This window comes from Salarias fasciatus, chromosome 7 (assembly GCF_902148845.1).
Source record: "Salarias fasciatus chromosome 7, fSalaFa1.1, whole genome shotgun sequence".
NCBI lineage: Eukaryota > Metazoa > Chordata > Actinopteri > Blenniiformes > Blenniidae > Salarias > Salarias fasciatus.
In genome coordinates this window covers 2,021,981-2,035,431 of record NC_043751.1, presented here as the reverse complement: position 1 = coordinate 2,035,431, position 13,451 = coordinate 2,021,981, and the positions used below count along the sequence as shown (strand labels likewise).

Genomic DNA, 13,451 nt, shown 5'->3' with positions numbered 1-13,451 from the left:
AATGTTCCCTTAAAACTCTTATGTGCTTGTTGTTTTCATCCCTTTCTCAGTTTTTATGGAGCGCTCAGTGGTTTTACAGAGATGTAACGTGCATTACAGGTTCCATGTTATGAGGGACCAGCAGTTCTTACAGCATGTCCCGTAAAGCAGTCCAGACTTCCACTCTGCTGTCCGGACTCTGTTCAGCCAAACAAACACTGAGATGGGTCATCAGCTTCAGAGCGGCTCGGCCCCCCCGAGGGAACAGCTGAGACGCTCCATACGGAGACCAGGATCCTGGTCACCCCCAGAGGTGGAGGAGGAGACCAGCTCCATCCCGGGATCAACCCGGTCCAAACCAGGAGCGCCGATGCCTGGCAGGTTCTACCTCCTCTCACTCCGGCTGGAACCGGCACACTCTTTCTCAGGAGGATGAGTTTATTCTCATTCATTCATTCATTCATTCATTCATTCATTCACTTGGACGATTGGAGGGAGATTTCACTGCCGAGGATGAGTTCAGGTGGTTCACTCATTCATCAATATTCTTCATTATTTTTTATCACAGACTTTTTTGGGGGTAGGGGGGTATCGCCTTTCATTCTCCCCTCAGGGAAGACCACATGACCCGGGATGACAGGAGAAAGGGGGGGGCAGAGGGAGAGAGAGAGATCAAGAGGAAGAGAGAGAGAGAGAGAGAGAGAGAGAGAGAGAGAGGGAGGGAGGGAGGGAGGGCCTCTGCTGCTCTGAACCCTTCAATGAAAACCACATGTAGGACAGAGGGGAGGGGGCGGGGGGCGGGGGGCGGGGCCAGCCTCCAGCAGTCAGAGGACGGCGTCCTGTGAGGCTCCAGGACATTCCCAACAGGCGTTGCAGGGGAGCAGAGTGTGACTGATACTCAACAATAAGACAGTGTGTGAAAGTTCTTTACAGCAGGAGGAACACACATACACACCCTGACACACACACACACCCTGACACACACAATCCAAGCGGAGGGGGCTGAAGCAGCGAGCGCTCACTCCTCACTGACGATTCGCACCAAAGGAACGGAGGAGAGAGCCGATCTCTGTGGTACCGCTTTTCATTCTACCACAGAAGAAGAAGAAGAAGAAGAAGAGGAAGAAGAGGAAGAACAAGGGGGAGAGGAAGACGAGGAAGAAGAGGCCAATATGTCCAACGCTCTGATGAGGAGGAACTCCAGTAAACAGGGTCTCCAGAACCTGATGAGGTACCAGCTCCGTGCTCCACTCCGTTTGTCTGCTGTCTGTTTGTTTCCACTGTGATGTTAATATTTAAACTACACACACACACACACACACACACACACACACACACACACACACACACACACACACGCCGCCTCGGTCCTGTTTCCCTGTCCGGAGCTGGGCTGCCGTCCCTCCAGGAGCAGATAAAGACCTGTGACAGTGAAAACAGGATTACTGGCAGGGTTTTGGGTCAGGCAGGGCTTTGGGGGTTTGGGGGGGTTTTGGGGGGTTTGGGGGGATTTGGGGGGTTTTGGGGGGATTTGGGGGTTTAGAAGTGACTCACCTCCTTTCACGTTGGTTAAGAAAGAAACAAAAACAAAGGTGTGAGCTGGCGCTGTGTGGGGCAGGGATGTTCCGGCGGCGGCGCCGTGGTTCCTGTCACTCCGTCTTTTGTTCTGGACGGATCTGAGGAGACGGATTGGACAGGCCCTGCACTCTGGACGGATCTGAGGAGACGGATTGGACAGGCCCTGCACTCTGGACAGGAGCTGTTTCCTGGACTTCGCTCTGAACGGACCCGTACTGCTCGTCATGGATCTGCAGGAGGCGGGACTGTCCTCGTCCTTTACCGTGGCGATAGCTGCCGTCAGTCCCGCCTGGTCCACTCCGCAGCAGTTCTGGTGTTTTGTTGAAGCTGGCTGGTCCGACCTGAAGACACCGCTGCTCCAGAGGCTCCCTGCGCTCCTGTACCTGCTGCGCCGGTAGCCAGCTGGAGGAGGACGGAGGAGATGCTGGTCTCCAGCCGGCCCGGGTCCCGCAGGGCGGGGGCCGGTCCGCCGCCGCAGACCCTCAGCAGAAAGAGACAGCCATGTCCACACGGAGGAGCGCAGGTTCCTCAGGCTGAGCTCACCTGGGAGGAGGAGCCGTGGCGCTGGTCCAGCCGTCATCCTGACGCTAACATCTGTCCAGACCGCGTCACGCCACACTCATCAGGTGTCGTCATCGCCAAACAGCTGGAAGAACAGCTGGAGGAGCAGCTGGCGGGGGTGTGACTCATGCAGCCTCCGTCCGTCTGGACCGGTCCTGACTCCGCCTCCACCGCTGACGAGCAGCCAGGAGGTCATGCGGGGCTCCGAGGTCGTTCAGGCTGCAGCTCTTAAAGTCTCTGTTCTTCACCGTGAGACAACACGTCTGGTCTGCTGGTGGTTCCTGAAGTGAAGACGCTGTCCTCCTGATGCTTAGCGTCTCACGCGTCTCGCTTGGGTTCCGGGTCGCGTCCTCCCTCTCCTGGCCTCCCATTGGTCACTTTGACTCTGATGCAGGAAGCATATCGAGATAAATGACAGCTGTGAGGAGTCTGCATGTTCTCTCTCTCTCTCTCTCCCTCTCTCTCTCTCTCTCTCTCTCTCTCTCTCTCTCTCTCACTCTCTCACTCTCTCTCTCTCTCTCTACCCCCCACCTTCCTGAAGTGGGGTCGCAGTCTGCATGTTGACCATCTCTCTCCGCTGTGGAGTCCAGCCTCCCCGTGCTCCGGGTCTGCAGGGACGACACAACAACACAACAACCCAACAACAACACAACAACACAACAACAACCCAACAACACAACAACACAACAACACAACACAACAACACAACAACACAACACAACAACACAGCAACCCAACACAGCAACCCAACACAACAACACAACACAGCAACACAACAACCCAACAACACAACACAACGCAACAACACAACACAACAACACAACGCAACAACACAACACAACACAACACAACAACACAAAAACACAACACAACAACCCAACAACAACCCAACAACACAACACAACAACACAACACAGCAACACAACAACAACATGACAACACAACACAGCAACCCAACAACACAACACAACAACACAACATAACACAACACAACACAACGCAACAACACAACACAACACAACAGAACACAACACAACACAACACAACACAACAGAACACAACACAACACAACACAACACAACGCAACAACACAACATAACACAACACAACGCAACAACGCAACAACACAACACAACAACACAACACAATGCAACAACACAACATAACACAACAACACAACGCAACAACACAACAACAACACAACAACAACAACACAACACAACAACAACACAACGCAACAACACAACATAACACAACAACACAACGCAACAACACAACACAACACAACGCAACAACACAACACAGCAACACAACACAACACAACACAGCAACACAACATAACACAACACAACACAACAACACAACACAACAACACAACAACAACCCAACAACACAACAAAACGCAACAACACAACACAACAACACAACACAATGCAACAACACAACATAACACAACACAACAAAACGCAACAACACAACACAACAACACAACACAATGCAACAACACAACATAACACAACAACACAACAACAACAACACAACGCAACAACACAACTACAACACAACAACACAACAACAACAACACAACACAACAACACAACAACAACAACACAACACAACAACACAACACAACAACACAACACAATGCAACAACACAACATAACACAACAACACAACAACAACAACACAACACAACAACAACAACACAACACAACAACACAACACAATGCAACAACACAACATAACACAACAACACAACACAACAACACAACAACACAACAACAACAACACAACACAACAACAACACAACAACACAACGCAACAACACAACATAACACAACAACACAACATAACACAACACAACACAACAACACAACAACGCAACAACACAACAACAACACAACAACACAACAACAACACAACAACAACCCAACAACACAACAACAACCCAACAACAACACAACAACACAACAACAACACAACACAACACAACAACACAACATAACACAACATAACAACAGCGTCTCCGGAGCTCTGCTGGTGAAGGTTCATCCAGACACACAAAATACACACAAGAAATACAGAAAAATGCGCACACACAATACAAACAAATAACTCACATAAAACACACACCCACACACACGTAATACACACATAACACACACACACACACACACACACACACACACACACACACATAATACACACATAACACACACACACACACGTAATACACACATTACACACACACACACACACACACACACACACACACACACACACACACACACATAATACACACATAACACACACACACAAGCTGCAGTTATCAGTCACAGCAGGTCAGGGAGGCGAGCAGCCCCCCCCCCCCCCCCCCCCCAGGCCTGCAGCACTGACGTCATCCAGAAGGCGTACCTGCTCACACCCTGACCTCTGACCCCCCCACCCCTCCACCACTCGGGGGGTTCTCAGTGTTTACAGCACAGCGAGATAAGAGAGAGAGGAATGTTGTTTTGGTGTGGGGGGCCGGGGGGCCGGGGGGGCCGGGGGGGGGTCGGGGTGCTGGCCTGCCCAGCACAGCTCGTGGGCTTTAGGAGATGGAGGAAGGTAAACAGAGCTCCAGACTCAGAGTTTCAGACTGGAGCTGAATCCTCCTGAAACAGGACGGGGAAACGCCGTGAGGAGGGGGGGTTCCATTCTGAGGCTGTCACATTCAGGCTCCGGGGTCAGAGGTCAAGATGAGACTGGTTCAGTATCAGTCTTCGTTCCTCGCTGCTCTTCAGGTTTCTGTTGCTCGCCAGGGTTCTCCGTCCCGCAGTCCAGCTTCTGATGGCGAGACCTGCTCCTCTGGTCTGGAATGAAGGCCTCCCTGTTTCTTTCGAAACTCCCGTTTGCTTCGTTGACCAATCAGTGATTACTTCCGACCTGATGGCTGACTCAGCGTCCGTGTGGTGAGACCGCGTCACAAAGACCGCTCGGCTCCTGGTCTGGAGTCTGGTTTGTTCTGATCACAGTTCAGCCGACCACAGACCTGATCAGTCCTCCAGCCGTCTGCGACTCAGCCTGCAGCGGGCTGGACGCCTGTCTGGACGCCGCTGCAGGACCGGACGCTGGGTCTGAGTCCCGGGTGGACCTGCAGCTCAGCGTTAGCACGGTGTCGCTCAGACCAGTCCAGAGAAACTCAGCTGCAGCCCAGGGCCTTTATATTGAAGACCTTTATAATGAAAAGCCAGACAGAGGAGGAAGTTCCCCGCCTCCTGCAGAGACTGCAGAACACCGACAGAACGCTGCAGCTTCATGGACCAGACACTGATCTCATCAGTTCTATTTCTCTTTGAACTTTTTCTACCTTGTTAACATGAATAAAGCCTGACAGCATGCTGAGAACGACGCAAACAGAGGAAGCCTGAAGCTCATGAATGTACTGTCTCTCCTGTGGAGCACTGAGGGAAGCTACAAGGAAAACAGGGAGACTCGTCTGTGCTTCACTCATTCTCCTGTCATGTGTTTGAACAGAAAAATATAAATAATGTCTCAAAATGACAGAAAGAGAGACTGAGAGGCAGCCTGTTCTTCTTTTGTTTGTCCTTCACTCGTCTTCGTCTCACATATTCTCCTGTCGTTCATGGTCCATGAAAACAGTCCTGCTGTCCTCCAGCTCAGCTGTCTTCACTGACGTCTCCACTGTGAAGACGCCTCCACCGTCTTCCCGGTGGAGGCGTCTTCCTGGTGGAGGCTTCTTCACAGTGGAGGCGTCTTCACAGTGGAGACGTCTTCCCGGTGGAGGCGTCTTCACAGTGGAGACGTCTTCCCGGTGGAGGTGTCTTCCCGGTGGAGGTGTCTTCCCGGTGGAGGTGTCTTCCCGGTGGAGGCGTCTTCCCGGTGGAGGTGTCTTCCCGGTGGAGGCGTCTTCCCGCCGCCGTGGCCTGAGGCGTGCGGTGGCGGGCGCCGGCAGACTGTCATTACCGCGTCAGTCGTCCTGTCGATGACGGCATGCTGTCTCACCACGGAGCCGGAGGGTTTCGCGCCCTCAGCCTCCTCCGTCACGACGCCGAGTCCCTCCGGGAGAACGTCACAGAGCTGAGAGACATGTGCAGACAGAGGCCGGCGCCGGGCCTCCGGCTGTGCCGTCGCTCAGCTTTTGTCTGGTGTGTGAGTGTGTGGTCGTATTTCCTCTGCTGTTGTTGGTTTTGTTCATCCGCAGCTTAAAGCTGCGTCTTTCTTTACCACGGCTCTGTGGATCAGCCAGCTGCGTCTTCCAGATAAACACACTCCTCTGAAGCCTCTTTAAATGTTCTTTAATCTTCAGTCAAAGGCGGTTTTCATTTATTTACATTCGTTGCTCATTGCACAGCGTCTCCATCAGGCTGATGATTCATTTGGTGGTCGTGTCACAGTGGGGGGCCAGCATTGGAGGATGGGCGCCGTGTGGCCTTCAGGGACTGTGAGACTGAGGGTCTCACAGTCCCTGAAGGCCACACGGCGTTTTGAGAGCATGGATTGAGGATCCATGCTCTCAAAACTGTTCCGATCTCAAAAGCGCCTCGCAGACAGAAACATTTCTAAAACCTCATCAAGCCCAGCCTGCTGCTGCTGGCGGCTCACACGCAGTCTGAGTAAAGTGTTAGATAAGAACTGATGAGTCAGCCAGCAGATTCCCCGGCATCGCTGCCGTCGTTTCATTTGATAATCGGAGTGTTTACAGTTCTCACTCCTGTGGAGCTGATCTTGAGTCATGTCGATGAAACGACCTCCGGTGCTGAAAGGCACGCTGGTGCCAGGAGCGACGTGTCCAGGCCTGGTTCCCGTCTCCGTTAACAGATTCAGCCCTCACAGAAGGGGGCGGAGCCATCCTGTGGCTCAGGTGAATGTGCAGTCGGAGACAGCGAGAAAGGTTTGTGGTTCCGGTAAAAATCAGGAGCAAGAAGGTAACGTCAGAACCAGTCCGGTAGAGAGGACTCGCTGAGCCGGGTCCAGACGCTGGATCCAGGAGCTCGGTGACTGATTACCCACAGGGCAGAGCGAGGGCAGGGCGAGGCTTCACATCCAGCTCTCTGAGAACAACACCCCAGCAGCTGATAACACAGTCGCCTCGCTGGCCCTCCTTCCTGGAGAGCTGGGCGAAAGGCTGATCTGGTGATCTAATTAGAACAACATGTTTTGGTTTCACGTTCTCCCACTCAGGACTGGCAGAGGTATTCCAACCACTGGAACCTCCGTCCGTCACGAGAAGGAGCTGGTTCTGGAGAGTCTCAGACCAGCAGGTCATGGTGTCCTCACCACTGACGTGAGACACCGTTCAGATCAGCTCTCTGCCGCCGAGAACCATGGAGACTCACTCAGACAAACAGCTCACCCTGCTCTTCCTGCTCCACACCGCCCACATCACTGCCGGGTCACCTGGGTGAACGGTCCAGCTGGCCTCCGCCCAGCTGTGCACCGCCCTCTCCACCCTCAGCCATTGACTGGTTTCCTGTCCGCTCCCTGCTGGCCTCTACAGGAAGGACGGACAGAGAGCTGAGGTCAGGGACCAGCTGGCAGTGCTGACGAGGGGAGAGCTTATCAGGATCCTGGCTCCGGGCCTCCAGCCACCCAGCCCGGTCTCATCCCGTCAGGCAGACCTGATGGGTGGGGCAGTGGATTGCTCTGGTGTGGTTTTATACTGTTTCACCACTAAAGGGAAGTTTTTGCCAAACTTTGACCAAAACTGATGCAGCAGCTGAACTGATGGTGAATCCGTCCAGACAAAGGCTGACTGTTAGGATCACAGAATGAATCCAATGGGGTGAAGTGACAGCCAGCAGCAGAGGACTCACAGGCTCTCTCCTCAGCCTCTCAGCGTTCACAAACAACTGAGAGTGAGACAAAGACCGGCTTCAGTGTGAATCTCCAGCAGAGCGCCGAGACAGAGGAGGACGGAGGACCAGGAGGCAGGAAGCCGAACGCCGGGTCAGGAAGTGGAGACTGGAGCCGATTGGCCTTCAGGTCCTGCACAGGATTCTCTGAGCAAACAAACAGTCCCAGAGCGGCGTGGAGAATCTCACCTGATGGCAGAACCTTCCCATTTAGATAATCCACGCTCAGCTTCTCGCTGCTTCTCTCCTCCAAAGAGCTCAAAATGCTGACGGCCATGTTTTGGTTCCTCAGATGGAATGAGAGCAGCAGGAAGGGAAAGTCCTGCTGCTCTGTCTTCTCCTCAGTTTGAAGAAGACAAAGGAAATGTATTTTCATACACAGGCTGTCGTGTCTTCAGCCCCGGCTGAAGGCTCAAGAAGTAAAGAACAGCAACAAAAACAGGACACACACACACACACACACACACACACACACACACACCAGTAATTCAGTGCACACTGTGAGATAAGGTCAGCGCCCTGGATGCAGACTCACAGGTTCTTTCTAAACTGAACAGTGTGCAGCTGTGTGTTGGTTCCATCCTGACGAGGTTCTGCTGAATGTGGAGCGTCAGCGCTCCAGACTGATCCACCAAGAGTAGCAGCGCTATGTGGGGTGAATGTGGCGACGGCTTGCTGAACATGTGTGTTTATCATTCCTGGTGACGTTCTTGCAGCTCGGAGGCGACAGCAGTGGTCTGGAAGAGATGCATGCTGGTCTTTCAGGCTCTGATTGTTTTCCAGCACAGCTGGTGACAGCAGCAGTCCAGATGCTGAAACGCCAGGATGAAAGAGCCTCTGAAGTAGTGCCTGTGCTGCACTGGGGGAGTAAATCTAGTCTTTCTGAGTGTTGAGCCAGTCGTGCTCCGGGTTCGAATGTCTGAAGGCTGTGAGCGCTGCAGCCTCATCCCAGTGTGGCGGTCCTGTGTGCAGGCTGACGGCTCAGCGGAGCATCGAGGACGCCGAGGAGGTGGAGAGGGAGCGCCGCCGCCGCGCTCGAGAGGCTCTGCGCCGGAGAAACAGCAGCTCGGCGCCGGAGGAGTCGTCACCGGACGAACAGACGCCCGCAGACGAAAGCAGGTAAGGCTGCAGCAGTCCAAAGAACCAGGCCGAGTCGAGCTGAGTCAGCAGAATCAATCAGCTGCTCGCTGGGAACCAGGTGGCTTTTCAGATCAGGGCCGTCAGTCGGTCCGAGCATCCTCTTCCTCAGTATATAAGAACTTCACACTTCTGTCAGTATTCTGACCTAGAGCAGCGCCCTCTGCTGGGCCGATGGAGAGTGAGGCCAGACACGTTTGCAGAGCTGGAAATGTGAGCAGAGCCAGAATGGTGAAGAGGAAGAGAAGGAAATGGCTTCACTCTCACTCTGTACCATGTAAAGAAGTTAGAATTCCTGCTCTGTGTGCTCATGGGAACCCGGGAAGCTGAGCTGTACAACATGATTCACTCATCTGGAGTCCGTCGACTCCCAGCGGAAGCTGAGCGACACTGACCTCACCGAACATCACCTTCATGGCTTCATTTCAGCAGGTTTAACATGCTTTTCATCAGCTGACAGTCTCTGAGTGTTAACAACGATAGCCTTCCTCCCCCTCCTCCTCCTCCTCCTCCTCCTCACTGGTTTTCAGAGCTTCATGGATGTCTTCCTGTCCACAGTAGATGTTTTGGCGTTCCGGTCACCTTGCTCCACGCAGCTGTGTTCTCATGACTCCGTCCTGGAGGAATGTTCAGGACGGAGCGTCTGGGGAAAACCACGGCCGTGTTCGGGCTTGTGTCGTCCCAGCTGACTTCTAATTCCAGGGTCTTGATTACAGCCTGCAGCCGATCCGTCACCGTCCCGGCTCAGGTGCTCTCAGCTCCCGGCTCCACTCTGTAATCAAGCCTCTTGTGAAGCGAGTGAGCGGTGACGTAATGCCCTTTGACATCCAGTGTGTGAGCATCGTTCAGATGGCTTCTGGGAAGTCGGGTGTGCAGTCCTGCCAGAGTGTGAGCTCCCAGACGAAAGCACATTCATCCTCTCATAACAGTCTGAGTTAGTCTGAGGGCTTCAGTAACAGCGACCCTGCTGCCAGTGTGGCTCCGGCCTCAGAGATCATCCTCCTCTAGATCTGATTTAATCCATCTGTCCATCATCCATCCATACATCGATGGTTTGCTGACTCTCTTCTCACTTGGACCACTTGCAGATTCGACGGCGGCCTGAAAACCAGCAGCTGTCCATCTTTAGAGGAGGATGAAGGCTTCAGCGACTGGACTCAGCGCAGGGAGAGGCGCAGGCAGCAGCGCATGCAGGAGCTCAGCCAGGGAGGCGATGGAGACCCCCACAACGGCGAGGACGACCGCCAGGAGGGCCAGAGAACAACCACAGCCACGCCCACAACGACGGTGGCCTCCTCCAGCCCGCTCCAGCGGCAGCAGGACGGGGTGGATGTGGGGATGCTGGAGATGGTGAGGAGGAAGGAGTACGACGAGAACCTCATCCAGGCTGAGAGGGAGAAGAAGAAGAAGGAGCAGAGGAGGGAGGAGCAAGCAGTTCCAGAGAGGAGAGCTGAGGTTGAGCAGCCAGACACAGAGGTACAACCTCCACAGTGAAGCACTGCTTTATTGTGAAAGAGTCTGTTTCAACACTTGAAGACAGCTTAGTGTGTTTTCTTATTTCTTTCATTTTATGGAACTTTATTAAAGAAACCTTCCGTGGTTTACTACCAGAGGGTGTCCGACCACGGTACAAACCAGTAGGGCTTCATCAGGGTCCCATCTGCTCACATGAAATTTCATGTCTTTGGAATTTGACACCAGCCTCATTGCATTGCTGGCCGTTCCACCCGGAGAAGATGGAGTCCACTCATCTAATTTAACAGCAGTGCAAAGTGGATTTAACCACATCACCCAAACTCGTTCCATCAGAAATCCATTTCAAAAAGCTGCTGGAGAAAAACCTTGCCTGGTAAACCAGCCCCGCCCACTCCTCCTCCGTTTGGATTTTGGAGTTGGGCTCAGTCTGGGTAGGAGCTCATAGAAGGGGCTTTCACTCGGTCGTGAACGGCTGAGTCAATCAGCGTTGCCGCTTTTTGTTTTCAAATTTTTTTGGCGAATTCCGGTGGCTAAACCGGAAGTGACGCCATCACGGCGCGTAGCGGAGATGACGGACTTTAACCATCGTCTGAAAGCTGCAATCAGTAAAGTTATAGCCAAGGTACCACGTATTACAACAATCAAGCAAGAGCCAGAGTCTGGCCTGGAGAGGGTCTGACAGGAGAAGACGTTTTCACGCGTCTTTGCGTGTAGAGAAGCTAGAGCTAATGAGCTAATGCTAACCCTTACAGAAGCTAACGCATTTTGATGACGTATTGTTTTGAAGCACTGATTGGCTGAAGTATGCTGTCAGTCAAAGAAGTAACCAACGCCCCCTGTAAGAAGTTTCTATGGGCTCCTATCCAGACTGAGCTCCAAATCCAAATGTGGATGAGGAGTGGGCGGGGCTGGTTTACGAGGCTAAGAAAAACCAGGCTCAGTCTGAAAAAGACAAAACAACACCAGCAAGGCAACAAACTGAAGTATGTTTAAAACTGTGAATATAAAATCAATTTAAATCACAGCAGCCTGTTTCAGGTGTATGAGGAACATTCAGACTGTTTCGCCTCTTTCATCAAAAAACCCTGTTTTTGGTCCAGTGGTGCGAGAACGACTGAAAATTCATCTGCAGTAGCTTCATCACGGGTTCATTCTTTAAAGATCATCATTAATCAAACAGCAAATGAAGCTGCTTTAAGAGATTCATGGCAGAAGATGCTCACTGATGCTGTTTGAAAGAAGAACCAACGTGTGAACAGCTGCAACTACAAACCCTACTGCTAGCAGCACTCACAGCAGGACACTATTCATGCTTTCATCAGGATCCAGTTAGTTCAGCAATGCACTGGGATGTTTGCAGGTTGAATCCCACTGAAGACATCCTGCTGCTCTGGTCGTTGTGCATCACCAGTCAGATTTAAACTCTAACCCTAACCCTAACCCTGACCTCTGACCCTAAGCCTAACCGTTCAGGTTCACTGTGACTAGGATGTGTTCAGAGCACAGTTAAGCTAATATAAGAGCAGAAGAAGGAAGACGTACCGTATGTAGCTCAGGGAGCCTTCAGTGTCAGTCTCAATAGCACTGAGTGGTCAGGAGTGCATTGTGGGTAAAAACACCACATTGGCACTGGTTGCTTCAACAGTGTGACGGCGGTTTTGTCGTATTCAGGCAGAAGGGCATTTCAATCATACAGCCTCCTGAAAGCAAGTCATCATTTCAGTCTGTGGTTAAACCAGTTTACAAACTTTAATCTGAAGCTTTTCTTTGACAAAAACCTCTCCTCTGAACGTCTCTGAAACCTGCAGAAACAAATGCTGATGAAGCAGCTTTCAACATTTCAACCAGTGAAATCTTGATCTCAACAAATAATTTATGACATTGCTGTTCCTGACCTGCTGTTATTCACAGGTGGAAGACAGAAAAGAAGTCAAAATGTCCTTCACGTCCAGGGTTTTCCTTCAACAAGAGCCGAAGCCCTGCAGCTGGAACAGCAGCGCAGCAGCTGGAGACGTGTCCTCATGGAGCAGGACGAGCAGGTGAGCGGCTCGTCTCCATCCGTCCAGCCTCAGCAGGCATAGGACTGCATCTGGACAGACATCAGCAGGACCTGAAGAGGTGGGAGGCAGAATGTGGACACTGACTGAGACACTGACTGAGACACTGACCGAGACACTGACTGAGACACTGACCGAGACACTGACTGAGACACTGACTGAGACACTGACTGAGAGACTGACTGAGACACTGACCGAGACACTGACCGAGACACTGACTGAGACACTGACCGAGACATTGACCGAGACACTGACTGAGACACTGACTGAGAGACTGACTGAGACACTGACTGAGAGACTGACTGAGACACTGACCGAGACACTGACCGAGACACTGACCGAGACACTGACCGAGACACTGACTGAGACACTGACCGAGACACTGACCGAGACACTGACCGAGACACTGACCGAGACACTGACCGAGACACTGACCGAGACACTGGTTGAGACAGCGCTGAGACCCAGGCGCCGTGTGCAGCAGGCCGGGCGAGGCGGGCGAGGCGGGCGAGGCGGGCGAGGCGGCGGCCGTCCTGGAGGCGGAGCGGCGCCTGGAGAAGATCCGGCGCGGCCTCCAGCAGAGGGAGAGCCGGGAGCTGGAGCAGCTGAGGCGGCGGCAGGCCGAGGACGAGCAGGAGCTGCAGCAGCTGGACAGGAGGAGGGAGGACCGGCGGAGGGTCCGGCAGCAGGACGAGCGCCGCAGGGAGGAGGAGGAGCGGCAGCGGCTGGCCAAGGAGGAGGTGAGCAGGAGACAGAGGGACATTCCCCTGGAGGACTGTCCTGCTCTGGACCGCCGATTCTAACCAGG

The 13,451-nt window shown here is 52.9% G+C and overlaps 1 protein-coding gene across 3 annotated transcripts in view; it reads left to right on the top strand.

The window, feature by feature from the left end:
• The first annotated feature begins 851 nt into the window (after window positions 1–851).
• Window positions 852–13,451, top strand: part of lsp1a (lymphocyte specific protein 1 a) — a 28,991-nt gene continuing 16,391 nt past the window's right edge. For 2 of the 3 annotated variants that reach the window (XR_003931857.1, XM_030097238.1), the window contains exons 1-5: window positions 852–1,210; window positions 8,946–9,092; window positions 10,199–10,586; window positions 12,498–12,625; window positions 13,125–13,383. Coding sequence is in view for 2 of the 3 variants with exons in the window: in XM_030097238.1 (XP_029953098.1) it covers window positions 1,152–1,210; window positions 8,946–9,092; window positions 10,199–10,586; window positions 12,498–12,625; window positions 13,125–13,383 (981 nt within the window). In the remaining variant the exon portion in view is untranslated. The remainder of the gene's footprint in view (window positions 1,211–8,945; window positions 9,093–10,198; window positions 10,587–12,497; window positions 12,626–13,124; window positions 13,384–13,451) is intronic. The other variant, XM_030097239.1, reaches the window with a different exon arrangement.